Below are 25,906 nucleotides of genomic sequence, written 5' to 3'. Positions count from 1 at the left end.
GGTACTTGAACTTTAACCCGTGTTTGGAATCACTTACTGAACTCTAATGATCATTTCACTATGTTCGTTTTCTGTTTTAATAAGTTCAAAACAAACTTCCGTTGGATGATCATATGCTTTGTCAATTAAACATGTTTAACTTGCCAACCAATGTTTATTTATTCTTGGGCTTAATTAGCAGCCTTTTTTTCATCGACATACATGTGAAAAATAGAAAATTGAAAAATAAGACAGCAGCAGTGATCAGTGGACTGGTTGAGGTCCTTGAGGATGCAGAAAGTGACGAACTTCAGTTGAAGTCAACAAAAGGCTTCTATAGATTATGTTATAATTGGTGGTTGGTGAAATTTGACTCAGACTTTCATGATCCACGAAATCTTATAGTGGTTCACACAGAAAAAGAAACTTGAACTCATATTAATCACTCTCTTGGTAAAAACTAAAAACTAGCAAGGTGAAACAAGCATCTGTTTCCAATAGTAATCAAAACATGAATTTGGTAATTTAAAAAATTAATATTTAAGTTTTAAAGTAACATCCACCAACTTCACTCGTTTCAATGTTGTAAAATATATGCATAGTGATTTTTCAGCTAGTTCTAATTGTCACAGTTTTAGCTTTATATTTCTTCGAGTGTATGCTTTTGACTCTGATAATAATATGCGCGTAAGGTTAAGCCTCCTAACTTAACTCAATTCTAAAAGATAATAAAGATAATTGGGCACCATGTCGATATATTTCTGCTTGTGTAGGGCACAAACATCATCATAGTATTGATACTTTGCTGTGGTTGACTTAATCACATGAAAAGTCATGTTCATTCACAATGAGAAGTAAACTTAAATTTTTCTCCTTACTTGCTGGCTTAAATTGTGTAAGTCCAATTGACTTGAAAATAATTGTTCAACAACTTAGCTTAAATGATTGGTTGCTGCATCAAGATTTGGTAAAAGTTTAGCAGCTGCATAGATACGTGCACCTACTGACAAAATTTTACCAAGTCATTTGAAATTTGCTTCACTAGTTTCAACTTCTCATAATCCTAAACTTCTTCCCAATTAAGATTTCCGAAACAAATTTCAATATAAACACAATATCAATGCATAAAACCAAATTCTTCCCAAGTCGAGAAATATGTCTATGATGCTGCGTTTTGTATGCTATTACAAAGTGATATTCCTTTTTTCACATCTAACCGACCCAAATTTGCATTGTTATTATCAACTAGATTGCTATTAAAACCAACCCTAGGAATATTATGTAGCACACCCTAATCGGCTAATCATAGATCTTTTGGTAGATAGGTAGGAGCCAGATTAGTGAATTTATCTTCTTACCAATTAAAAATACAAAGCTAAGATGCAATGTGTAGTTGGCCCATTTGCCACAAAACATAGATTGGAGCTGTCCTTAGTTGACCAAAAACAAACAAATATAAACTCATAAATTGTTTTTTTTTTTTTAAAAGATCATTTGCATCATACCTTACACAAGTCCTCATGCCTTTTAACAGTGCATACTGCATAGTCTCTCATCCATGTTCTTTGTCAAACTTGACGCCTAGGCACCCTTTGAAAGCTACCAAAACCAATTAATATCACATTTCTTTGGCTGGCGCCTCCAAAGCTCCATAATAATCTCACCAAATTACTTGAGAATTTAATGTGAACTAATTTTTTTTTTTTTTTTAAATTTCAGTACCTACCCTAATGCTATAGCTAAATAGCTACTCATATAATAAAAATAATTTATTTTCAGGTACCATGGTGACCATCCATGCATGATTGTGAGCTACTGAAAAGAAAAAAACTATTGTAATTATAAATTAAGAGAAAACGATTGTAAGTGACTAACGAGGAGAACATTATTGTCAATTATGAGTAAAAAGAATACTATTGCAAGGTAACATGACTAATAGTTGATATTCAAGTCTCCAAAAACTCATCTAAATGGGAGGAAGAGAGAGAGATATTAAAATTTTTCCCCAAAAAGAATTCTTAATTGTTTTTTAAAAATGAAAGTGATTATAGAGTAACACATCAGGGGCATTTCAGTAATTTTATATCTCACGTGCGTCGCCATGGTGGCTGAGCTCCTCCCCCTATATAAATACCCATGCTTGGATTTATTGTTGTGACCAGCTCCAATTTGAGGACTTTGAGTTTCACTACTAATCAGTGTTGCTCCTGCACATCTCTACCAAACACCCAAAACCCAAAGGTAATGCCTTTGTCTCTATTCTTCACTTTACTCTCATCTCAAACCTCAAAACTATTACAATTTTCAACTTACACTGATTTCATTCATCTATTCAAGCATGATCACATCATTTCCTTCGTTTCCCATTTGGTCAATCTTGGCGTTCTTACCGTTAGGATCGACTAAGATCCGTCAGTAATCTATAAATTCAGAGCCTTTTAGGATTGTTATGATAGTTGGTGCATGATTGTTTGGTTACTGATGATAGATCTATCTCTAATTTGTTCGAAGAAAAACACTGTCTTTTATGTTTGGTTGCTTAAAGATATGAACTTTACATAATAATGTGAAATTGGGTTCTCAACTGGCTATTTGCTCATGACCCAAGTCACTAAACAAGTCAAATTTTCTTTGGTTTGTGAAGAATATTACTCAGATAGTCAAATGGATCACTTTATACACTGTTGGAAACTTTCTGTTGAAGTTAACTGATTAGCTCAATGGAGGGTGGAGTAGATATTATGACTTGTTAAGAATGGTTTAGTGGTTTTAATAGAAATCTGTTAGTCTGCCATTGATCAGCCTCTTCTCTCGTTTGAATTTTTCAAGCTCCATCATTTTGTTTTGACTCGACTTAGGACATCGACATGTTTTTAATCTGGTGTTTTTGTTTCAACTAACCAAATACCTTTTAATTGTTGCAGATCTCCATTAGCTTGTATCCATGGCACCAGTCGCAGCAGAAGCATGTGCAGATTCGATTAGTCCAAGAGGTTTGTACTTTTGTCTGTTTTGTGGCCAAACTTGGAGTATATAGTAACTATAGTTATCATATTAGATGGTTTTTCAAATCATAGTCGCTGTTCTTGTGTTTATGCCTCTATGATCAACTTATGTTTCCCCTTGTATGTACTAAATACGTGTCTATTTTGCTTACTTGCAATAAGAAAAAACATAGTTCATATATACTGTGTAGCTTAAAACAGTTTTTTTTTTAAGTCTCAAAAGTTCTGTACATTTAGTCTTAGTGGTTTGTTATTGCAGGTGTTTACATCGTTGGTGTTGCACGAACACCCATGGGTGCATTTCTCGGTGCACTTTCATCTTTACCTGCCACCAAGCTTGGATCTATAGCTATTGAGGGTAAGCACTACATTAGTCTCCTACAGGGTAATCTTTGCATTTTATTTTCTAATAAGATGCCTCTTCTGATCTTACATTCATTTATCTCAACTTGCAGCTGCTCTTAAAAGAGCAAATGTTGATCCATCCCTTGTAGAAGAAGTTTTCTTCGGCAACGTTCTTAGTGCAAATTTGGGGCAGGCTCCTGCTAGACAAGCAGCATTGGGTGCAGGACTATCTCATTCAGTGGTCTGTACCACTGTTAACAAAGTTTGTGCATCAGGGTTGAAAGGTGCATACATTATCACCATGGAAATTGCAGTTCATTCTAAACTAGAGTTCCTCTTCTTTGACACAAAAGTGATATTAGAATAACATGTTTATTTTTTGTTGTTGCAGCTACTATGCTCGCAGCACAAAGCATCCAGTTGGGCATCAATGATGTTGTTGTTGCTGGTGGTATGGAAAGCATGTCTAATGTGCCCAAGTATATTGCAGAAGCAAGGTAATATTTTGTTCTGATCCATGGACATTTTAGAGTTCAATGTTTAAACTCAATGGACGCTAATTTGATTTCAAAAAAATGCAGGAAGGGATCTCGACTTGGACATGATTCTCTTGTTGATGGACTGCTGAAAGACGGTTTGTGGGATGTCTATAACGATTATGGCATGGGAGTCTGTGCTGAATTATGTGCTGATCAGCATTCAGTGTCTAGGGAGGAACAGGTAATGTTTTAACCTTTTTATGCATTATAATATTGTATAATATTTTCGCAAGTTTACCATATATATGTCACTGTTCACTGATCCATGTGTCTGGGATCCCTGCAGGATAACTTTGCTGTTCAGAGCTTTGAGCGTGGTATTGCTGCCAAAGATGCTGGTGCCTTTTCATGGGAAATTGTTCCAGTTGAAGTTTCTGGAGGAAGGGGAAGACCATCAACTATTGTTGACAAGGATGAAGGTCTAGGAAAGGTAATAACAACTCGTTCTTATGTCAGTCAGACACCCAAAAAAATCTTTGTTCTTGTGAAATATCAACTCCCAGTCTATGAACAGTTCAAATCCTTTTTCTTCAAGTTGTTCAAATCTGTTGCTCATCATTGCAAATTTGCAATTGCTCATCAACAATATCTCATATACAAGTAATATTGGGTATGTGTGAATTATATTCCTTGAACTCACTCCGTCCCAAAATCCTCATATGTTGCTTTATTGTGATGCCAGTTTGACGCTGCCAAATTGAGGAAGCTCCGACCGAGTTTTAAGGAGACTGGAGGTTCTGTTACTGCTGGCAATGCTTCTAGCATAAGGTCTGTTAATTTATATAATTTGCTGATTAATTGGCTTCTTCTATTTCTTTGTTGCAATGCCTGTACATTTTTCACTGGAATGTGCAAAAAGTGTTGAATGTCAAGTTGATGGTTTTATTTTCTATTCATGGAAGCAAATGAAATGGCCTTGCTTTCATTTTATGCTCTGTAAGCCTTAGAAATGTACAAGCTGGAGCTTTTTCTAAAAAGTGAAATTCCTTTCATAAACAGTGATGGAGCTGCTGCATTAGTTCTAGTGAGTGGAGAGAAGGTACTAAAGCTTGGGCTACAAGTGATAGCAAAGATCAGTGGATTTGCTGATGCTGCTCAGGTAAACCACAAGTTTTTGCATATCTGATATTAAATCCACTGCAGATATTGGAAGTTGAAAACTCGTTGTGCATTTACATCATTTTATACCACCTGATGCTTATACGAGATTAATTGCACAGGCACCAGAATTATTTACAACAGCTCCTTCCCTTGCGATTCCAAAAGCCATTTCAAACGCTGGCTTAGAAGCTTCTCAAATCGACTTTTACGAAATTAACGAAGCCTTTGCTGTCGTGGCTCTTGCAAACCAGAAAATTCTTGGACTTGACCCAACAAAAGTTAATGTGCATGGTGGAGCCGTAGCATTGGGACATCCTCTTGGTTGCAGTGGAGCTCGTATCTTGGTCACCCTTTTAGGGGTACTGAAACAGAAGAGTGCGAAATATGGTGTTGGTGGTATTTGCAACGGTGGAGGTGGTGCATCTGCTCTTGTTCTAGAGCTTTTGTAAGCGACTTTCAAGTTAACTCGTTAGACTGATGCATACTACTGTGAGATGGAACTGTCACTAGCGAAATTCCTTGTTGTGCAATTCTCTCTATTTTTTCTGTTGCCTTGTTTCCAAAATAAATTACAAAGTGTATTTAGCTTTTAGAAGAATATATTTTCAACACCGTTCGCATCTCTCTCTCTGTCTTCCTTTTTTTTGTTTTGGTTTGGATGTATGTGCTATATAGGGACCCAATGCCAGATTTATGAAAATTCAAAAGAAATAGTCACACCTATTGAACGTCAATTTCCTGTGAAGCCATAACCAATGCCAGCATCACTGTGTTCTTCTGTTATATGATGCAAAGATCCCAACCAAGTCCTATTGGTTGGTGACCATGTTTTACCTTGACTGGATATAATCCCCAATTGCAAGGTCCTGGATTAGAATTGGAATATTTTCAGTTTCATGGTTCATTCGAAATGACATCTTATGAATCTCGAAAGTTTCAGTTCAACGTCTGTCAGTGATTCCTAAAATTATTTAATTGATCTTCACTCTTCGATCTTCTTCTGATGGTTCAGAATAGGGTTGATCAAAGCTATTATTCAAGATCAAAAGTTATGGTCAAGGCATGCTCTCTGGAGGTATGCAATCTTATTGGGATCCTTAGCCTTTTAAGTTTTAACCGCTCTCGCTCTCCCACTTCAGCCTCAATTTACAGGTTCATTTTAGAGTCCTGGTATTAAAAACTGAGAACTTGACCTTATTGCACGGCAAAGACACAATTGGATTTCCTGAGGTCACCAAATTGCTCTCTCCAGATTCCCATATTCCACTATCAGATTTTACCTAGATTGATATTATCCAAGAAAGCAACAGGAGTGATATGCATTTAACATGTTTTTTTTTTCCTTTCTTTTATTGGAAGTTGGGCCTTCCATCTTTTTTTTTTTTTTTTTAATTTTTTTTTTTTGAAGAATATCATGTCGATATATATTAATACTCAGACCAGAAAGGACCATTACATATCCTTCCTCTACCATCTCTGGGTAGATAAAGAGTTTGTGAAAAATCACAGCGATACATAGATTAGGTCCGATCATTTGACGGTACCCATGCTCACTTATTCAAGCAAGCCTACAGACTATGAAAACATAGTAAATAAGCAAGCCCAAAAACTTACAGTTACCCTAAAAACAAAGGAAATAGAGAGCCCTTAAAAACTGAGGGAAATATTGAAAGTAAACAAAGCTACTAACATAGAGTTGAGCCCTTAAAAAAGATTGTTTTCGAAATATCCATCCAATTATGGTATATTCGGAGCATTATTTTGTGAAGAATAAAAGGGAATAGGATGGCGGACACCGCTGGAAGCACGAAAACACAGTTTTAAGTGGTCCCAACTAGTGGGCCCCCCCAAAAGCCCATCATCCCATTCTGCATTACATAAACTCCGTGGCCCACTGGCCCATCCCCAATCACCCGAAAAGAGAAAAGCAAAAAAGATCCTCAATCACATCACCATTATTTCCATTCCTTCCTCCTCTTCCTCTTCCGAGAAACCAAACCAATCAAAGGAGGCGGCTTTTTTTCATCGACGACAACCTTATCCTAAATCTCACAACCATGGCGGTACGCTACCCAGTTCTTGTTTGATTTCAGTTCTTCTTCTTCTTCTTCATTTTCGATGCGTGTGTGTTTGATCTGAGGCTGTCTGTGTTTGTGTGTCGAGCATTTCGTTTCTGGGTTTCGGCTTGCTGATTGTTTGAAATGACTATACTGCCCACCCCCCGCTGCTTTCTTTCCTCAGTTCCCATCTCTTTTTGCTGTCTACTTCTTAGCTAAAGCTTCTTGCTTGGAACTGAGTATTTCATTATTCGAATTTATTGTTATATACTGTATATGATAATATTCATGTATGTGGATTGAGCTGCTTTAGGTCTATCTGCAAAACTTGTTAGGCTGATTATCTGATTGTTAGGTTTTCTGAATATCTGTTCTGTGTGCTATGTACAAAGGTTGCTCTGTCGTTTGTTAGCGTTGAAAAGCCGAATGACTGATGTGGAGGGAGGTAAGAGAATATTTAATATTCGTGTGAGGAGATTAGTTAAATTGATAGATTAGGTGGATAAACATTCTCACGTTTATCTGTATCTTTATTTTCACAGATTCTGACGTTTTGTGTGTATGGTGTTTCTATGCGTGCAAAGGTTGCTATGGGTATGAGTTATGGTCAAATGTACAAACTGTGCAAGTTCCAACTTTAGTGGTTTCATGCATTGGCTTAGATTTTCGAGAGTTAGAGGATCTGACTCTCGACTTAAAATGTTCTTTTTAGGTATGTTCTCGGAAGTATCTTGAAGAAAAAGGGTATATTTAATGAGAGATTATTCAAGAAAATGCTTTTGCCAAACGTACTAATTTGTCGGCTTTTCATCTTCTTTAGTCTTTTGTAATACCTTCATATTGAAGAGTAACTAGAGGCATCAATTGATAAACCAACATATGAATAGATATGACTGCCTACATGCTGTTGTTCTATTTTTATGCCTTAGTATTGAAAAATAAGTGGAATTGATTAGCTATGAATAGATATGACTGACTATATGCAGCGGTTCTATTTCTTGCCTCAGAATTGAAATATTAGTGGAATTGATTAGCTATGAATAGATATGACTGACTATATGCAGTGGTTCTATTTCTTGCCTCAGAATTGAAATATTAGTGGAATTGATTAGTTTTTTTGGTTCAGTGCATGAAGTCATCCATCACCATAATATAAGTCAAGCTCTCTAATTTTATGTTGATGAAGGTGCTAGGCTGCATACATCTAACCCTCCTCAGACCTCCGAATGGTGGGAGGTTGGTGCACTAGACCATCCTTTACAGTAGATTCTGGCTTAGCATCTGCTGTACAAATGTTCTTTGGTTCTTCAAATATGAGCACACACTACTGCAGGATTTTTATGATTTTATGAAAAGAGTTAAAACGCCTCATCTGATTTGATCCGTTGACTTATGCCTAACTATGGGTTATTACCACTGAGTTAGTAGGGCTTGTTTGATTCAGTTTCAGAATACAGTTACTAGCCATTATGTACTTGCCCTGTTATCTGTGGCATCTTTACTTTCCTTCTTGGGTTAGAACATATCTGAATGAGATTGGAATCTTTTAGTTGTTGAAACCTCAACTCTTACAAGTTCGTATTGCATCTACCTTCAGAGTTGCGTATGCACCAACTCTTGAATATATATGACTTCCTATGTCTTGATCTTCTATTCTCATGCATTAGGACCAAAACTACAGTAGAATTGATTAGATGTTTTGTTTCAGGCTTTCAGCACATGGAGACATCTATCACTTAATCTAAGTCAGCTTATAACTTATTTGGATAAACATTTCTGTTATCTTTCCGTGCAAGCATCTTGAGCATCAAAATTTAAATCATAATAAGATTGCATTATTTATAGACATCAACAGCTGACTCCCGGAAGTGAAATTTGCTTTCCTCAGGATAAGGGTGTACCACTGCCAAAGTTTGGTGAATGGGACGTCAATGATCCAGCATCAGCGGAGGGGTTCACAGTAATCTTCAACAAGGCTAGGACTGAGAAAAAGACTGGTGGCAGACCTGAGTCACCATCAAAGGATGACTGCACATATAAGCATGGAGCAGTTCTCGGAAAGCCTACCACTGTAAGTTGTACTTGCTTACCTTACAGTTACTCTGGTTTGCTCAATAGCTCTATGTGTGATGCCTTCCATATCTTTCTTTAATATCTGAAGGAGGATTACTGAGCCATCCACATTGAGATAGAAAGTTAAGTTGAACTATAGTGGGTATTTTTTGTTACAGAACCATAATGCGTTTGAAACCTACAATGTTTTGTAATCTTTACTTAGACATATCAAAATTTGCACGAGACTAAATTTTGCACATAACTCTATTTCCCAAATTATATTATTGAATTTTTCCAATTATTTGTTAACTTATAAAACAAAATTCTCCCAGGAAGTGGTACTTTTATTATCATTTCCAATTGCTTCAATTTCACTTGGCACTTCTGTTCCCTCTCAAATTTTTGGTGCCAATCTGTCTCCTGTTGATCCTACATATGCAGTTGTTTTATATACTATATTTTCATGTATTTTCAATTGGCAATGAACTTCCTCATTTTGGTGAAGCATTCATGTGCTAATGATATGATGTCCAAGTAACTTGGCACCAAAGAGAGAAAGAGGGGAAGAAAAAAGGATGCTATCAGTCGGTTATAAGCCACATGGATAAAATGACAACATCTAACAATCAAAGAGATGATAACTTCAAAAGGGATATTAACTATCGGTTTCTGATGTTTTTAAGTGTTTTGATTTGTAGAAAAAATGGTTTTGCTGCTTGCGTGCGGAATCGTGAGGAAGCTCCCACCATGTCGTAGATTTTACAGAAAATGCTATTACGTATTTATGTCCCCATGCCGTTATATATTCCAGAAGACTGGAGCTATGTTCAAAAGCCGTGATTGGTCCTGCTGGAATCTGTTTGCTGTCTTTTTGAACATTTGGTAGAATTGTGGGCTTATTTGGGGAGACAAATGATTGAGAACGTTGCTGTATTATGTTTGTGTACTGGTAGACTAATATTTATGTCGAGTTTTTTTCGTAGTTGTTGATTTCAAGTCTGGGCCGAGCGTTTTAGTTTGTTCCTGCAAGTGGATTTGAGTTTCTTTGATGCATATTTGTCTACAGCGCAGCCTTTCTTGGTTTTCTATTCCTCCAAAATCTCACCAAATTGGGAAGTTCCAACTTTGAGGCATCCCCCTCAATCCTCAATAACGAGTTATCATCTGTGCATAAACAAACTGTCTTCATGCCTCAGTTATAACCATGGGAAAGAAAGAGATTGATGGAAGCCTTCTCTCTAAGCAAAAGCTTCAGCAAGAACAGCCATGCTTTCTTGAATTCACAAGTTTGCAGGTTCCTGCTGGTATTGGGATTGGATAGGTTGCATTACATACAAAAACAATACAAGCACTAGTTGGTTCTGCATGAATTCAAACTCTAGCATCAGAGTTTATACGGATTGTAAAAGAAGCCATTGTCTTGCAATCTCAAAATCACCAATTCAAGTACCAAAGACAAATACATTTAAAAGATGAAAATAACGTTTACAAACTCCAACTAATGATGTTTCCTGCAAATAACCATTATGTAGGGCACTGAATAAGCAACGCAACCATCTTGAAACTATCAGACTCTATAATGGTACAGTTTCTGTTCTGAAAAATTTCACCATGTAAAATATCTTTCCATTGTGTAATGTTACAATTGATAAATACTTGATGCAAGGCTACTGAATGATCTAGACTCTAGATGACCCAAGCTTGCGCTCAAACAAACGTTTCAAAAGAAAAACTTGGAGGAGGCTAGTTCCAATAAGTGCAGCTGATTCAAACATTGCCTTGTGAGTTGCTCTCCGACTCATTCCTTCATTCACTGCAGCACAGTTATATGATCATAAGTTCCAAGATTAAGGCACTTTACGAAGATAAAGCACAACCATACTAGCTTAGTGTGTGCCATGTGAAAATTGTATTTCTTAAGTACAATAGTAAAAAAACCACAGAATGATGCACCGAGACAAAGCTATCAAAATTTGACAGAGAATTGAGAAGCACGTACATATTGCCTGGCGGTCGGTCTCAGCCTCTAGCCAGTGTTGCTCAAATTGGATATTGTAAATGGCTTCCTCCAACTTTTGAATCTGCTCAAACAAGGGTTTGAAATGCTCTGCAAACATTAAGAACAATCAGCGATCACTCTTTGTCATAAAGATTACTTCAAAATGTGTAATGATAAGACATGGGCTCTCACCATCTTTAGCATGCTCGTCATAGTATGTGAAGTGCGCAGAATGTACATCAAAATCAATGGTTTCATGGTAAGGAGACTTGTTAGTGAAGCAGAAGTGATGAACACCGGCCTTCTGAACCACAAATTCAAACTTCTCACTCGTCTTGTCACGTATGTCATGAAGTTGTTCACCAGAAGGCCCCTTCACCTAATAACGCCAACAAAGTCCCCACATTAATCACAGATTATCGAACAAGCATCATTACCATTGATATCATCCACCCATAGCAACAATTCCCTAACTTCTTCCAAAGATTATACCTGTTGCTTAAACCAGTCATTGACAAATTGTAAATAGCAAAGGGTTCCTTATCCTAACGATGATTTGTGAACAAAACTGGAACACCATTTTATCAAATCATGAATATCTCCTCAATTCTTTCACAACAATTCTACTGAAAATTAACAAAGCACACAATTGGGCAATATCATAGAATCACCAAAATCAAACAAGACAACGAAAAATACACCATACCACAAGATCAACTCCTTCTTGAGTGTAATGCCAAGTCGAATCGATTTTGATCACAACAAAAGAGACATGAACAGTGTCACCCTCATACTTTGCCTCATGAGAGAAGCACTCTTCTCTATCTATCACGAACCTCAACCCAACGGAGCCTTTCATTTGGCACAAGATCACAAAACCCATCATTAACAATCCCAGCAGCTCCATCTTCTCTGCCATTATCATCAACCCACAAAATAATATCATCAGTTGCAAATAATCACCGCATAATCATATACACACACGTAAATCCATAGATCAAGAAGAAAAAAGATGCAAACTTTACCTGTGAAACAATCAAAATTGGAGAGAGAAACAAAAAGGGTTACACCGTATTGATAATGGGTTTGACTGTTTGAGTTTGAGTTTTAGGACTCTAAGATTCACTGACCGAACTGAAAGTCGGAAGCTAATAATAGCTGTCGGACCACCGCGCTGAGTTTGAGTTCTTATTGGACCAGCAGGGGACTCGCTGCGATGTCGTTTTGGTGTTTGATTCAATTGATCCAGCGTGGCGGGGTGTGATTCAATTACTTGATCCTGGGACCAATTGTAAGGTTACACGTCGGACGGTATTTGCCAGATAGGATTAATCTTTTTTATTTTATTTTATTTTTCACTTGAATTTGTTCTCCCATCTTATTTTTCAGTCTCCTAATTTTGAATTATTAGTACACCACGTTTCATGGTTAAATCTTATAATAAGAGACAGAGCTAAAAGTAAACTTTATTCCGTTTAAATTGAATAAGTATTTTTTTTTCTTCTTGTTGATCGGTCTAAACGTACGTTAACCTCATCTAAATTTTGTACAAAAGAAGTACAGCTAATGGTTTTACTCTAGCTTGCCTCTGCATGGACCTTAATTTTTCAAATTTTTTTAAACCATTGGATATGTTGATCCATTTTTTCGAGAAAATTTACGAGAAAATTGAAAATCCAAGATGAAGGAAAAAAAACAGATTGTTCGTCAGAAAATGTCTTTGTTTTTATTTTTAACTTATATAACAGTCTAATACCAGCGCGACCCACTCACTGGTAAAATTATGTAATTCTATTTTTATTTTCTTTATTGTTGTCATTTTTTTTTTGTTATGGGACACAATGACACATGTATCAGCAAATGATCCCTCAATAGAAAGTGTGTCATTTTATTTGATAAAAAAAAAAAAAAAAAAGTGTCATTTTTATGGGAGGCTTTTACTGTCATTCGTCGCCAAAGGTATAGAACTATAATAAAATTGTGCCATCTTGTGACTTGCTTCATAAATATCAAGCAAGAAACCATTGTTCGTTGACTTCGTTCCTTATTTGAACTCACAGACCTTGATCGAATATTTTCAGTTCCATGGTGAAAACACGCAAAGCTAGATGAAGGTTGGAGCCATAGCACCCAGAACAACTAGTATGGATACGAAACTATATCTTCTTTCTGATATTCAAACACATGCACCAACTGATGCAACAAGAACACATTACAATCTGCTGGAAATACATATAGCTTCTACATAAGTCACATTCTTTCACAGGCAAATGTAAATGTACAGAGTGTGCCTTGACCCCTCCCCCTATACACAGGTATAGGATAAAAAAAAAACAGCTGCATGTGTTTATACACAGGTATATACACATAGCAAAATTACTGCACAAGTTACAAAAGCTTTCCGACATTCACCTGTACTTCTTTGAGATCTTTTCCTCTTCAAGTTGTAACCTCCGCTGAAGTCCACACTGGTGTTCAGTGAACTCTTTAAACAATTTTTGTTGCTCTTTAGCTTCCATGTATTCGTGACTCCCAGAAAAGACAACATTCAACTCATTGTTACTTAGAGTTCTTGTCTTCAATGCCATCTATAAAAATCGATAGAAGTCTTACTTTTAGTGTTAAGTTGATGCTTTATAATTGTTATTTAGATTCTATAAGAGTTTACAATGCTTTCTCAATTTCTTCCTTCTTCTGAGGAGGAAGACAAGAAAGATATCTGCTAGGAAAATTATCCAAGTATCACGGCAAACCCATTGCAAGTTTTAATACAAAGAGACTTTCCAAGCAATGATTAGTCAATGACACTTTTAACTAAGCTTCATCTTACTGAACCAAATATCGCGGGACATGCACTTTTATTTTTAAAAGCACAATTACAAGAGAAGTTAAAAGAAGCTAACCTGAGATAAGGTTTGGATTGATGCCCTTAGTGTCTCAGGTAATGGTCTTTTCTCAGTCATGAGCCAAGGTCTACAGAGAATTACAAAACGATGAACAATGATAAATCAATAAATTAAGCTAAAGGTTCATAATCTTAAAAATTACATCCAGGTTCCAGATGGCTGTTTGATATATAAACAAACTGTAAGATTTTTTCTTAGATATTCAGTCAATCAGTGAAGTAAAATTCATTTAATGATACGCATTTACATGGAGCCCTTCTAATGAGGACAAATATAATGAAGACTAGTTGAGAACTTTCTAATCAACGGTTTTGAAGACACATATTTCAATTACATTCATATAAATCAACCATTAGATGTTTATGTATGCATGAGTAGATTACTTCTGAAAATTTTCTTCTAAATTGCTAATCGTTAATGTACCGAACTAGATCAAATTAATGGTTAATGGACGAGCCAAATTTATCAAACATGAACTGTTCATGTTCATAACTGATAAATGACGACTATGAATGCCTTAACGATTTCAATTTGGTTGAAAAATTACATAAATGATCTACATATAAATATCTAAACATCTAACGATTGATTTGCGAAAATGTGATCTAAAAGTAAGTCTCACAAAAAAGTCATTAACTAGTCATCATTATAGTGGTCCTCATTGGAAAGGCTCCCCAGATTTACATACTTCATAATTAAATGAATTTGACAAAAGATATACCTTCCTATGGAGGAAATGATGATGTGATCTGGACTCTCCAGAAAGTCGGATAACTTCTCAAGATTCTTTTTGCTGTCCGATAGGATAATTGCACGTGTATACAACTCCGATGACTTACTTGGCGAAACAGAGACTTGACATGTGATTGAAACTTGCTGGTGTATAAATTCCATAATTGTAAACGGTGATATTTCCTTCTCCAAGTTCTCAACTATTATCATATAGGGAGCCCCTCCTACATCCATGTCATCTCGTCCATCCATATCAGAAGCATTATCACTTGTTCCTGCATTTGAAAGGTAATTGAGGATCAAGAAACTAATGCATGTGGGAATGACGTAAAGAAAATAGCTAATTTTATTTTACCTCCCTAACCTTTACACATTAAATCAGTTATAGTTCTGCACTTTTAATTTAATCACATGTACCCACGTGCTCTCCAATTTAATCAATCATGTCCAATCATTAGTTTTTCTGTCAAGTATTTTGTAAATTGAAAATGTGGCTCTAATAAGTTTCCTTGTATGATGAAGATTCACTAACGTGACATGCAAAACCATATGTATGTGACTACAATTTTAGAATACATTACACAATAGTTGGCAAAAAAGTCAGAGGTTGGATAAGATTGATTGAAATTGGTCAGTATAGGGGCACCCGTGATGAAATTAAAAGTTTAGGTGCACAAATGATTTAAAGTGAAATCCGAGGTAAAATGAAATTTACCCTGAAGAAGATATGTACAAACCTTCAACGTAGCAGCTCAAAGGCAAAGATTCCTTGGGCGGACTTGTAACCTACAAATAGACAAACTATAATTATAATTGTTGTGAAATAAGTATCATAGCAAACTATCAAAAATGTAAGTAAATTGTCTAAGCATTCTATTCGAACACATATAGAACCAGGACAAGAACATAGGTGGTGAAATATCCACTTCTAACTCTCACTCTCACAACTGATCATCAAGTTGTATCAAACAAATGGAAGGTTCATGAATAAGATCTTAATTGTTGCCAAAACTATCTATATGTGTGATAAAATGAATGACTAAACAAGAGAGCATCTCCAATGAGGACTTTAGAGTAAAGATTGAATAAAGACTTTGAAATCAACGGTTGGATGCGTATTTAAATTTTAGTTGATATTTTAAATCTTCAGAGAAGTCATCCATTCTTTGATTTGAAAGTACTTATTGAGTTCTTAATCTGAAGTCTTTGAGAGAGCCCCCATCTAAACAATATTTGATTTGATTCATTTTTGGTAGAAATCATCTTTAAATGGTGACTAACAACACTTTGTCGGAAATGCCTTCCCGCTAAAATTAGATTATGGAAATATCTATGATAACAATGCTGCATTTAATATATAAATGAAAGGGCTAAATACTAGTTAGTACCCTGTGGTTTAGGTCCAAAATCAATTCAGTCCCTAGACTTCTAATTTCATCAAAAACACCCATGCACTTTCAATTTTGATCTAATAGGTCCAATTCGTTAATATTCTTTCAAATAGTTGGATTATTTGTTGAAAAACTATTTATTTTTAATAGTATGACTCACTCCTAAATTGACAATGCAGACCACCTCGACACCACATCATAAAACATAGGCCATATATGATCCATATTAACAAGTTAAATAACTCAATTGTCGGAAAACTAACAAATTGGACCTATTAGATAAAAATTGAAAGTGCAGGGGTGTTTTTGATGAAATTAGAAGTTCAGGGACTGAATTGATTTTGGACCTAAATCACAGGGTAGTAATTTGTATTTAGCCCTAAATGAAAAGAGGCCAAGAATATGAAACTAAACTAAACCAAACTAAAATTTGGGTCTTATTGTTACAAAACTCAGATGCTTCAAACCGTGATTATATATATAGGCTCTGTTTGGGATTGCTTCTAAAACTGGTAAAAGTACTTTTCATTTATGAAAGCGTTTTTGGTATTGTTTGGCAAGAACATTTAGAAGTGTTTTTTGAGTTTCATACGCACTTTTTAGTGGTTTTTGAAGTACTTGGTATGTGTTTCCTAAAAGCAGTAGTACAAAGTAAGAAATAAAAGTAAAATCTTCAAATTTTCATAAAACCCTCTATGTACTTCTTACAAAATCACTTCTAGTGGAAATGCCACATAACAAAACACTTCTAAAGAAGCGATCTCAAAAAGAGAGTTAATGTGACTAGGAGACTTTCTTATCACACAACAACTAACAAAACCCTCTATGGGCTTCAAACAAAACCGCTTCTAGTGGAAACGCCAAGTAACAAAAACACTGTTGATGTGAATAGGAGAGTTTTTATAATATAACAAATAACAAAAAACTATGAGAGTGAAATTTAGGACATCCCACTTACGAATGGAAGACTTACGCTAATAGACCAAACGGTCATGGCCGTGATTAGGAAATTTTTGTTAAAAAGCGACATTACATAATGAACGATTCAATCTAATGAGATAAAACAAAAATGAACAATTGAATCTAATGAAGATAAAATAATGAAATAACAATTGTCATAATCAAAATACCCTACATCTATTCCATTTTGATTCAAAAACTAAGGGTTGAGAAAAGCTTGCCTTGTAGCGCTCTTTGGGATGAGCAGCTTCATAAGAGATCCTTAATGAATCAGAATCTGCACCCATTCCTGTGTTTGAAAAATAGTTAATGATCAACAAACTAATGCATATGAAAATAATGTAACAAAAATCTATACAAACCTTCAACAGAGCCGCTTAGAGCCATGGCTGCGGTGGAACGGCTTGCATCCTACAAATAGGCAAACCTCTGTGAGAAAAGTATCACAGTAAAAGTATCCAAATAGTAACTAAACTGGCTAAGTATTTCTGGAATTAAACCCAAATTAGATATTCCAAACAGTGAGATCATTAAGTACAAGTACTAAACCACTGCAAGTGGCCTAGTGGTTCTTGCCTAGTTGGGTGTGCTCCCCAATCTAGGTTCGAACCCCGAAGCTGTCAAAGTGGCCAGGCACTGTGCTGCAATGCACAGTTGGAGCATTTCACATGCGCCGAAGCGGTTTATCTTGAGCCTAGGAAGCCTTTGGGTTCCCCTTGACAAAGTCAAAAAAAAAGTACAAGTACCATTCCAAACAGAGCAATCATTTACTACAAAAATATAAGTAATGCAAACTTTCCCAAGTCTTATTTGCAATCAAATATAACACTCCGAACATAAATATCAGTGTTATTCTAACAATCAAATTGATTTCACAAATTCAAAACACTCAACATTTGAGAAAAGCTTGCCTTGTGTGATGCTCTGAGATCATAAACATCTCCACTAGTAATCCTCAACCGAGTACAAAAAGTAGTTTCGATTCTCTCCCTGGCCTTGTTGAGAAAAGAAATCAGAGCCGGATCCAATTCTTCGTCACTGGTATCCTGCACTCTGCAAATGTTCTCAACAGTGCATGAACCAGTTTCTCCACTGTCAATCCAGTCGAGGATGAAGGTACATTTGCACGCTTCCACTCCTTTCACAATCTGATGCTCCTTCTTCACCACCTATCCAAATCAAAATCCACATTGGCATTTTCACAAACACATAGAGAGCAAACCGAGAAAACCAAGACAGAGAGACCGAGAGAGAAAGAAGTAAGCCAAACCCCTCTGAAAACGGCATCGTAGAACTTCAGGTCACCGTCGCCGACGGGTCGGGCGGCGCAGACGAGCAGGCCCGGTTCGACCCGGGAACAATCCGTGTCCTGAAACTGGAAAGAGATTTTCCTGAACCGAGACCTCAGAGCGTCGACGTCTTGGAGCTTCTTCAAGTTCTTGGCGTGGACGAACTCGTCCTGGTCGTCGCCGAAGTTGAAGAACTTGATTCTCAGGCGAGTACCACGGCGGCCCTCCGTCACGACGCGAGCGTCGTACCACGCGTCGTCCCTGTACGACCTGAACTCTAACGCCATTTTTGTTTAGTTTGAGTGCGCTCTCAAGTCGGAGATGATCGAAACATTGAAAGACTGCTCGGCTAATTATAGCAAAGCTCATTACGAGGGACTGTGCCTTACGTGTCGATATTCTGATGGGTTGGTGAAAATAAATTACTTGAACATGCAATGACTGTAACAGTCAAAGTTACTGCTCCTGGATTTCACCCATGTTGACTCAAAAAAAAAATAAAAAAATTAATGAAAAGAAGAAGATAAAAATGGAGCTGTGATGAGAGGGGATTGGCAATTAGATTAGGATTACTAGATCATTTTTGAATCGAAAAAGGTCAACCCGATTTTATAATTCAACAAGCAACACACTCCTATGGGAAAAAGGTTAACTATATAAAGATATACAACCACTTTTCTAGTAATGACATTTCATAGAAGAAAGATATACAACCTTTTCTGGTAATGACATTTCATAGAAGAATCAAAATAAAGAGATATATATCCAGCTTTTTGGTAATCATGTTTTGAATTTATTACCTTTTTGGTCCTCGTGGTTTTATTTCTCAATCAATAAAACATATAAGAAAAATGTTAAATGTATAAAGAGGTCAAGATATACAGTCTTTTCTGGTAATGACTTTTCCTTATAGATCAAAATGATGAGATATGCAGCTTTTTGGTAATCACATTTTGGATTATCTCAATTTATTAGTTCAGTTGTATCATTTTCAATTTTTCACACTACTCATTGAGTTAAAAGCAGTTGTACGTTTTCTCAAACAAAACAAAAAAAACACAATTGTACGTTTGTTGGTGACTTTTTTTTTTTTGGGATAGGATTTTGATTTCATCAGACAAAGTGAGGGTTGGTGGGAGGTTCTAGAATAAAGATTTAGGAAAAAAAAAATTAATGTGATATTCTGAAAGTAGACGAGATTTTGAAAATACAGTGTGCGAGTTGAAAAACAATATGCGGTTTTAAAAAACATACATATTTGAAAAAAGAAAAAACACAAAGGGAAAAAGAATTGCGTATGCTTTGAAATAAATAAAAATGTCTTTGAGGTTAGTCAAGTGGTAAGAAGGGTAGAAAATTGAGTTAGAACTAGACTATATCAACTATCAAGGGTTCGATCCTCCTCCAACTCAAATGTAACAAAAAATCAACAATTGTTCATTTATAAAAATGAATCGAAATAGGCCAAGTATTCTTAAATAAATTGACAACTTTACTTTCCATTAGTGGAAGCTATGTTGACCGTGATTTATTTATACATAAATTATTGACTTCTGCTACAAGGCTCCGTTTGGATGGCAGGAAATCATGGTATGGAATGGGAATTAATTTCATTTTCCATTCAGACGTGCCGTTTGGTTGTAATTAAAGATTGGAAAGGAAATAAAAAATAAGATTTGACTGGAAATTGACTCCCTCATAAAGCCTGAATAGAATTACCTAGTCAGGGGTGGTATTCTATTTCCATTTCTCACTGTCAAAGGCAAAATTACATTAATTATCCCTCTAAAAATTTATATTCCCCACCAATATTCCTTATAAATTGATGTACTTTAATTAGTAAGAGGGCATTATTGAAAATTATAATTTCATATTTCATTCTTATGACTTACCAAACACTACAATAGAAATGAAAAACTAATTCCAAAATTTAATTTCTAGTAATATTCCAAACACTCACATGGAAATACCAAAACATATTCCATTCCATATCTGTCTGGAAAGGAAAATAAATCCTTTTCCAATTTTGACATTCCTGCGAACCAAACGGGGCCCAAGAGTTTAAGCATTTGGTTTGATTTACTTTTTGTACAATACGATTGAAGTGAAATACTATTGCTAAAGAGGTACTACTGTACTAGTGACGGTTGTAACATTAGATTATCTGATTTCTTGAAGCGAGAAGACATGAATTTCTAGAGCTCTCAATATCAAATGAAGTGAGGAACCTTAAGTCCAAACCCAATTGCGGTCGCACTTTTAGGCCATGTTTGGTTGGTGGAATCTGGGCATTGGGAAAGGAAACACTTTCATTTCCTGCGTTTGGGACAGCCAAGGAAGGGAAAGTGGTTCCCAAAGGAAAGGAAAAAGTGGAGGAAATTGGTTCCCCCCCCCCCCCCCCTCAGGAATCACTTTCCCAATTTCCTTTCCTTTCCTTTCCACCAACCAAACATGGCCTTAGATTAGTAACCCTAGCCCATGGGTGCTACATATAACTCTTCAAATGAATAGGCAATATATGAAAAATAAGTTAATAAATGGAAGCCACATTGACTTTAATTTATATATACATAAATTAGTGACGGTTGTGAAATCTTATTATCTAATTAGTTACAAGGAGATTATGAAATTTTAGAGCTTTGGATTTCGAGTGAAGTGAGGAACTTCGTAAGTCTACACCCAATTGCAGTCGCACTTTTAGGTTGGTGGTCATAATTCATAGGTGTCACATACAACTCTTCTAATAAATGCAATACACATATATATAAATATAAAAAAGCATGCTCGGTACCCAATGTGGGTATTCTTGATTGGAGTTTGTTTTTCCTTACATCCCTTATCAGTCATCATAACCTTCAGATGCAACACTAACATTGCCCAAGGAACTAGGCTTTAAGAACTTCACATCTCTTCTGCATCAAATAGCTGAGAGATCTTTGCCTCTTCAGTAAGTAACCTCTGGTGAAGTCGAGCTTGATGATTAACAAATTCCCAAAATAAATTCTTCAGCAGCATAGCTGTGTTGAATTCTTCAGTTCCAGAGAGGACAACCTTCAATTCATTGCTCGTTTCAATTTTTCTACTCCTTAACATAGTCTGCACAATTGAAAAGAACATAACTTTTTTGTGCTAACTATTTAAAATTCTATCCAGTTTTGGTATGCTTCCAAAGAGCAAAGAGTGATTGTCTTAGGAACTTTATGTAGTTATCAATTGCAAAATTCATTCTAATGAACAGAAGATAGAATGAATTATTTCCAAAAAAAAAAAATATATATGTGGATGCCAGTATGATGACGCTGAAACACTTACAAAGTAACAATGAATTATTTCAAAACAATGAATTCCCTTATTGTATCATGTTCTCGATCCCTTTCACCAGTCTCTTTCTTTGGTTTACAAGTCATTCAAAGCCTAACCTTCACATGGCAATGCCAAAAAGAAAGCACTACTTTCCCAAATTTAAAGCCACCATGTACTATCAGCCACATTCTAGAATACTATGGTAGATTCATGGCAATGCCAAAAAGAAAGCACTACTTTCCCAAATTTAAAGCCACTATGTACTAACAGCCACATTATAGAATACCATGGTAGATTCATGCTCTGTACACAAAATATATAAACTAGATAATAGAGATGGACTACCACACCACAAGTTTATACAACAAAAGAAGTTCTGCTTATCGATTAGACTTACTCTCAAACAAACCATTTATGAGAAGTGTCCACCACCAAGACCAAGTTGATGGTGGCTGAGGGTGCAGCATTTTGTACATGGTAGGATGTTTTCTAACACATGGAACTACATTTCGTCCCTTCAAGCCACAAACACAGGAAAATATTATACAAAACTAACCTGATAGTTAGCAATGAAGGCTTGAATTGAAGCCAATGAAATATCATGTGCTAGCCGTTTCTCAGTAATTACCCAAGGCCTGCAGAGAATTACAAAAGGAAAATTATTTAATGAATCAATGAATAAACTTAATAATTCAGAACACAAAAATCACATCCAGGTTCTGCCTGGCTGCTTAAGCTACACAAAGGCTACAAGTATCTAATCACTCAATATACATAAACAACCATTTTACAGACAACTACCTTCCCTTTGAAGAAATGATGCTGTGATCTGGATTCTCCAAAAACCCAGACAACTTGTCCAGATTCTTTTTGCTGTTCACAGTGATGGTTCCTCTTGTATATGCCTCCGACGACAAACTTGGAGAAACAAGTACTTGACATGATATTGAAACTTGCTGATGGATAAATTCCATAATTGTAAATGGTGATATCCCCTTCTCAAGATTTTCCACCATTACTACATAGGGAACCCCTCCAATATCCACATCGTGTCGATCCATTTCAGAAGAACTTTCATAAGCACTATTACTCATCTGTGCATAAAACAACAAATTATAGTACACCATTAAGAATTTAATACAATTAGGGAAATTTATAAGGAAATGTGCTGTGCATAAAACAACAAATTATAGTACACCATTAAGAATTTAATACAATTAGGGAAATTTATAAGGAAATGTGCAGAAACATTTGAAAGACTACAAATAGGATAGAAACTTTCAAAGACCAAACACACCCAAATTACTATTAGGTTCTCTTTCAAAGATGACCCACGATCGATGATCATATAAAGACTATAGTGACGTTTAGTAGCCCTCTGATATTTGTTTATCGTATTGATAATGTCCCAATTGTATCAAAAAGATTGTATTTTTATTGATTGGAGTTGTATTACTAATCGGTTTTCGATCTGGCTGCTCTTTTACATGAATGGTCTCTAAAGGGTCTCAAAACTAAACCACATTCAGGGCAAGCCTTTGTCTAAAATCGAAAGCGTTAGTCTTCAAAATTTTCGATGGTTTTAACACAGTGAGCAACAGAGAGTGAAGAAGAAGATGAAAACTGACCTGGTCAACGAAGGTGTGGGAGAGCCCTTGGCTTTTCGCTTCTTCTCCTTCTCCTTCTCCTTCCTCTTCTTCTTCTTCTTCTTCTTCTTCTGGTCACTCAACTGTCTGAACTCTAAAGCTGCTGCTCCTGTTTGGTTTGGTGAATCACGCCTTGACTTCTTTTCTTCTTCTGGGCATAAGCAATAAATGTTAATTACCTTTTGGTCCTTGTAATTTACCCGATACACAGTTTTTACTTTGGCTAATATTTTCTTATCATATAACCCATGCATCATTTTGTAGGCACAACATAAGATGATGAGAAGTTTGAAGGTTAAGTCGAACTTGAAGAAGATCAACACAACTGTTTAGGGAAATTGTTGCTTAAACTGTACTTTGAGCATTTCGCATTTGAGTGGTAAGCAGTTAATTTATTCCAGTTCAGCCTAATTTTCAAAATCATATGATCAAGTTGAACGAGAAAATAAGTTACCATATTTTGACCACAATTTCAAAGAAAAAAAAAATCTCTCTCTCTCTCTCTCTTTTTTCTCAGATTTCACTAGTGAATCTAGGTATGATATGTCATCTGTTCTCATTTGAATAAAATTTGATGCGTCCCTTTCAGAGAAAAAAAAAAAGAGTTTCTATTCATACCTCTAAAATTGGCATTTAGACTTCTATCTTTTTCTAAGTCATAGTTGACTTTGTCAACTCATGTCAAATTACCAATGAAGACACAAAAGAGGGTAAAAAAAAAAAAAGGCTATTCTTATCTCTACGAATAGTAATAGTCTTCAACTTGGAAAAAACTTTTTCCTCCAATGTAAACCCTAAACTCGCATTGAGTTCTTAGAAATCCCCTACTCCAAGGACTTTGACATTAGTGTTTAAAAAATAAAATAAAAAGTTCTCTTTTCATATATCTGAACGGGCGTTTTAACGTTATTATCTGATATTTGCTCATGATTTACCGATGTTATGAGTTGGAGTTTCATGATCATACTACTATTAAGCCAATAAGCTTAGAGACGTTTGTTTATTATTTATCTAGACCAGAGCATATCGTTGTCTTACTTCCAGTTCATCATGTATACGTATATGCTAAATGACACCATACTTGTCTTCTCAGATTCCTCGCTAACAACCAACACACATTCATTTGAAATGTAACTTATACTACCACAAAGCTATTAAGGCAATAGAAACCATTTGATACATAAGAGAGCAAGTTGTTAAGAGCAATGCACCAATGTACAAAGGTCCATTGCCAATTGCTAAATGAGTATTGAGTTTTTCTATTGGAACCTCCAAATTTACTCACTTGACCTCTATACTTTTTACACCTCTTATCAAATTTTCAAATACTAAATTTACTCACTAAACCTCACTAAACTTCCTCAAATAACCTCACCTCATATAATTTGCAAACAAATTATTATCTTTAAAATAAAAAATTTAGTCATTTCAATGATTTAATCACTCTATAAATCTTAAATAAATATACATTTCTTAATCAAACTTGAGTTTCAAAAATTAATGTCTAATCAATAAGAAAATGCCATGAACTATTATCTTTTTTAATTTTTTTTTCTATTTTAGCTGTGCAAAAAAAAATTGAAGAAATCATTTGTTTTTATTTTGCAAAAAAAAAATCATTCTTTTTTTTAATGTTTTTTTTTTCTGTATTTTTTGTACCTCATGATTGATTATTTAAATATTTTTAGTTTTTTTTTTTTTTTTTTTTTTTTTTTTTTTGCAAATATAATGGATTGACTTAGAATTAAGTCATAAATCATAAGAGGATTTATTTTATTTTCCCTCACCAATATGCGTTCAACATATATATCAATAGGGCTGCACACGGATTGGGTTGGATCGATTTTGACTCCAAACCGTCTTTATGCCAAAGTGAGCGGTTTAGGCATTTTGGAAAACCGGTCATCAAAAAAAATAAGCTCAATCCAACCCAATCCAATCCAATTAAAGATGGTTTGGTATGGTCGGTTAGGCGGTTTTCACCTATATAATATTAACATGCTATTTATGAAAAAATTCATAGTAAAAATTCAATCTCAAGAATTGAAATTATGTTAAATTATCTAAATTTAAAATTCAATAATTAAAATCTAAAACATATAGTCCAAAACTAAAACCTAAATTAGATTCAAAGTGATTCACTTATTTAACGACTTAGCCATCAATACTAGCTTAATATGATAGTATTAAAGGTCAAAGAATGAGAGATTGAGAGATCAGAGATGTGATATGAAAGGATCAAAAAAATTGTAGTGATTATATACTAAGGTTTTAGGCATTTAGGCCTTGAATTCAATATGATAGTATATCATTTGAGAATAAAGTTATAACTGGATATTTAGAACTTACTTAGAACAAACTGGACAAATGAATATATATTTATTATGTGTGTGTCTATATATATATATATATAACTTTTTCTCTTATATTTCAAACATACCGGTCGGTTCAGGTTCCGCGGTTTAAGTACAAGAGAAACCAAACCAACCAGGCACGAACATAGGGGTGGGCTGAGGTGTGCTGCAGCACACCCCAGTATTTTGGGGGAAAAAAAAATGATTATATGTATCTGACCCCAGCATATCTCCCCTTAAAAAAA

General features: G+C 35.4%; 6 protein-coding genes across 10 annotated transcripts; 2 read left to right on the top strand and 4 right to left on the bottom strand.

The window, feature by feature from the left end:
• Nucleotides 1-2,127: 2,127 nt before the first annotated feature.
• On the top strand, nt 2,128-5,591 carry LOC133725865 (acetyl-CoA acetyltransferase 2-like). Its single transcript, XM_062153261.1, has 10 exons — nt 2,128-2,220; nt 2,904-2,972; nt 3,244-3,342; nt 3,440-3,613; nt 3,721-3,826; nt 3,911-4,049; nt 4,155-4,298; nt 4,551-4,636; nt 4,868-4,967; nt 5,089-5,591. The coding sequence occupies exons 2-10, from the start codon at nt 2,924-2,926 to the stop codon at nt 5,416-5,418; spliced, it is 1,227 nt and encodes a 408-aa protein (XP_062009245.1). The 5' UTR covers nt 2,128-2,220; nt 2,904-2,923; the 3' UTR covers nt 5,419-5,591.
• Nucleotides 5,592-6,878: 1,287 nt separating this feature from the next.
• On the top strand, nt 6,879-10,077 carry LOC133725864 (protein NOI4). 5 transcript variants are annotated; one of them, XM_062153257.1, is made up of 6 exons: nt 6,900-7,032; nt 7,419-7,471; nt 7,569-7,620; nt 8,213-8,262; nt 8,915-9,097; nt 9,780-10,077. In XM_062153257.1, exons 2-6 carry the CDS (start codon nt 7,460-7,462, stop codon nt 9,813-9,815), a joined length of 333 nt encoding a protein of 110 aa, XP_062009241.1. In that variant the 5' UTR covers nt 6,900-7,032; nt 7,419-7,459; the 3' UTR covers nt 9,816-10,077. The 5 variants fall into 5 exon arrangements, with proteins under 5 accessions (XP_062009244.1, XP_062009241.1, XP_062009243.1 ...); XM_062153258.1 differs by lacking the exon at nt 8,213-8,262 and having other exon boundaries at nt 6,929-7,032; XM_062153259.1 differs by lacking the exons at nt 7,569-7,620; nt 8,213-8,262 and having other exon boundaries at nt 6,906-7,032.
• Nucleotides 10,078-10,522: 445 nt separating this feature from the next.
• Nucleotides 10,523-12,265, bottom strand: LOC133725863 (transmembrane emp24 domain-containing protein p24beta2). Its single transcript, XM_062153255.1, has 5 exons — nt 12,106-12,265; nt 11,787-11,992; nt 11,273-11,459; nt 11,081-11,188; nt 10,523-10,894 (listed from the first exon to the last, which is right to left on the bottom strand). The coding sequence occupies exons 2-5, from the start codon at nt 11,985-11,987 to the stop codon at nt 10,761-10,763; spliced, it is 630 nt and encodes a 209-aa protein (XP_062009239.1). The 5' UTR covers nt 11,988-11,992; nt 12,106-12,265; the 3' UTR covers nt 10,523-10,760.
• A 960-nt stretch (nt 12,266-13,225) lies between these two features.
• LOC133732068 (uncharacterized) lies at nt 13,226-17,103 on the bottom strand. Its single transcript, XM_062159530.1, has 5 exons — nt 17,083-17,103; nt 15,456-15,504; nt 14,708-14,993; nt 13,984-14,053; nt 13,226-13,668 (listed from the first exon to the last, which is right to left on the bottom strand). The coding sequence occupies exons 1-5, from the start codon at nt 17,101-17,103 to the stop codon at nt 13,489-13,491; spliced, it is 606 nt and encodes a 201-aa protein (XP_062015514.1). The 3' UTR covers nt 13,226-13,488.
• Nucleotides 17,104-17,215: 112 nt separating this feature from the next.
• Nucleotides 17,216-18,691, bottom strand: LOC133743642 (uncharacterized). The gene is made up of 4 exons (XM_062171639.1): nt 18,340-18,691; nt 17,981-18,238; nt 17,432-17,480; nt 17,216-17,358 (listed from the first exon to the last, which is right to left on the bottom strand). The coding sequence occupies exons 1-4, from the start codon at nt 18,643-18,645 to the stop codon at nt 17,231-17,233; spliced, it is 741 nt and encodes a 246-aa protein (XP_062027623.1). The 5' UTR covers nt 18,646-18,691; the 3' UTR covers nt 17,216-17,230.
• A 2,159-nt stretch (nt 18,692-20,850) lies between these two features.
• On the bottom strand, nt 20,851-23,449 carry LOC133743631 (uncharacterized). The gene is made up of 4 exons (XM_062171629.1): nt 23,290-23,449; nt 22,463-22,755; nt 22,218-22,296; nt 20,851-21,454 (listed from the first exon to the last, which is right to left on the bottom strand). The coding sequence occupies exons 2-4, from the start codon at nt 22,753-22,755 to the stop codon at nt 21,260-21,262; spliced, it is 567 nt and encodes a 188-aa protein (XP_062027613.1). The 5' UTR covers nt 23,290-23,449; the 3' UTR covers nt 20,851-21,259.
• Between the last annotated feature and the right edge of the window lie 2,457 nt (nt 23,450-25,906).

Source organism: Rosa rugosa, chromosome 1, assembly GCF_958449725.1.
Source record: "Rosa rugosa chromosome 1, drRosRugo1.1, whole genome shotgun sequence".
Classification (NCBI taxonomy): Eukaryota; Viridiplantae; Streptophyta; class Magnoliopsida; order Rosales; family Rosaceae; genus Rosa; species Rosa rugosa.
This window is presented reverse-complemented; position numbering and strand designations above follow the sequence as displayed.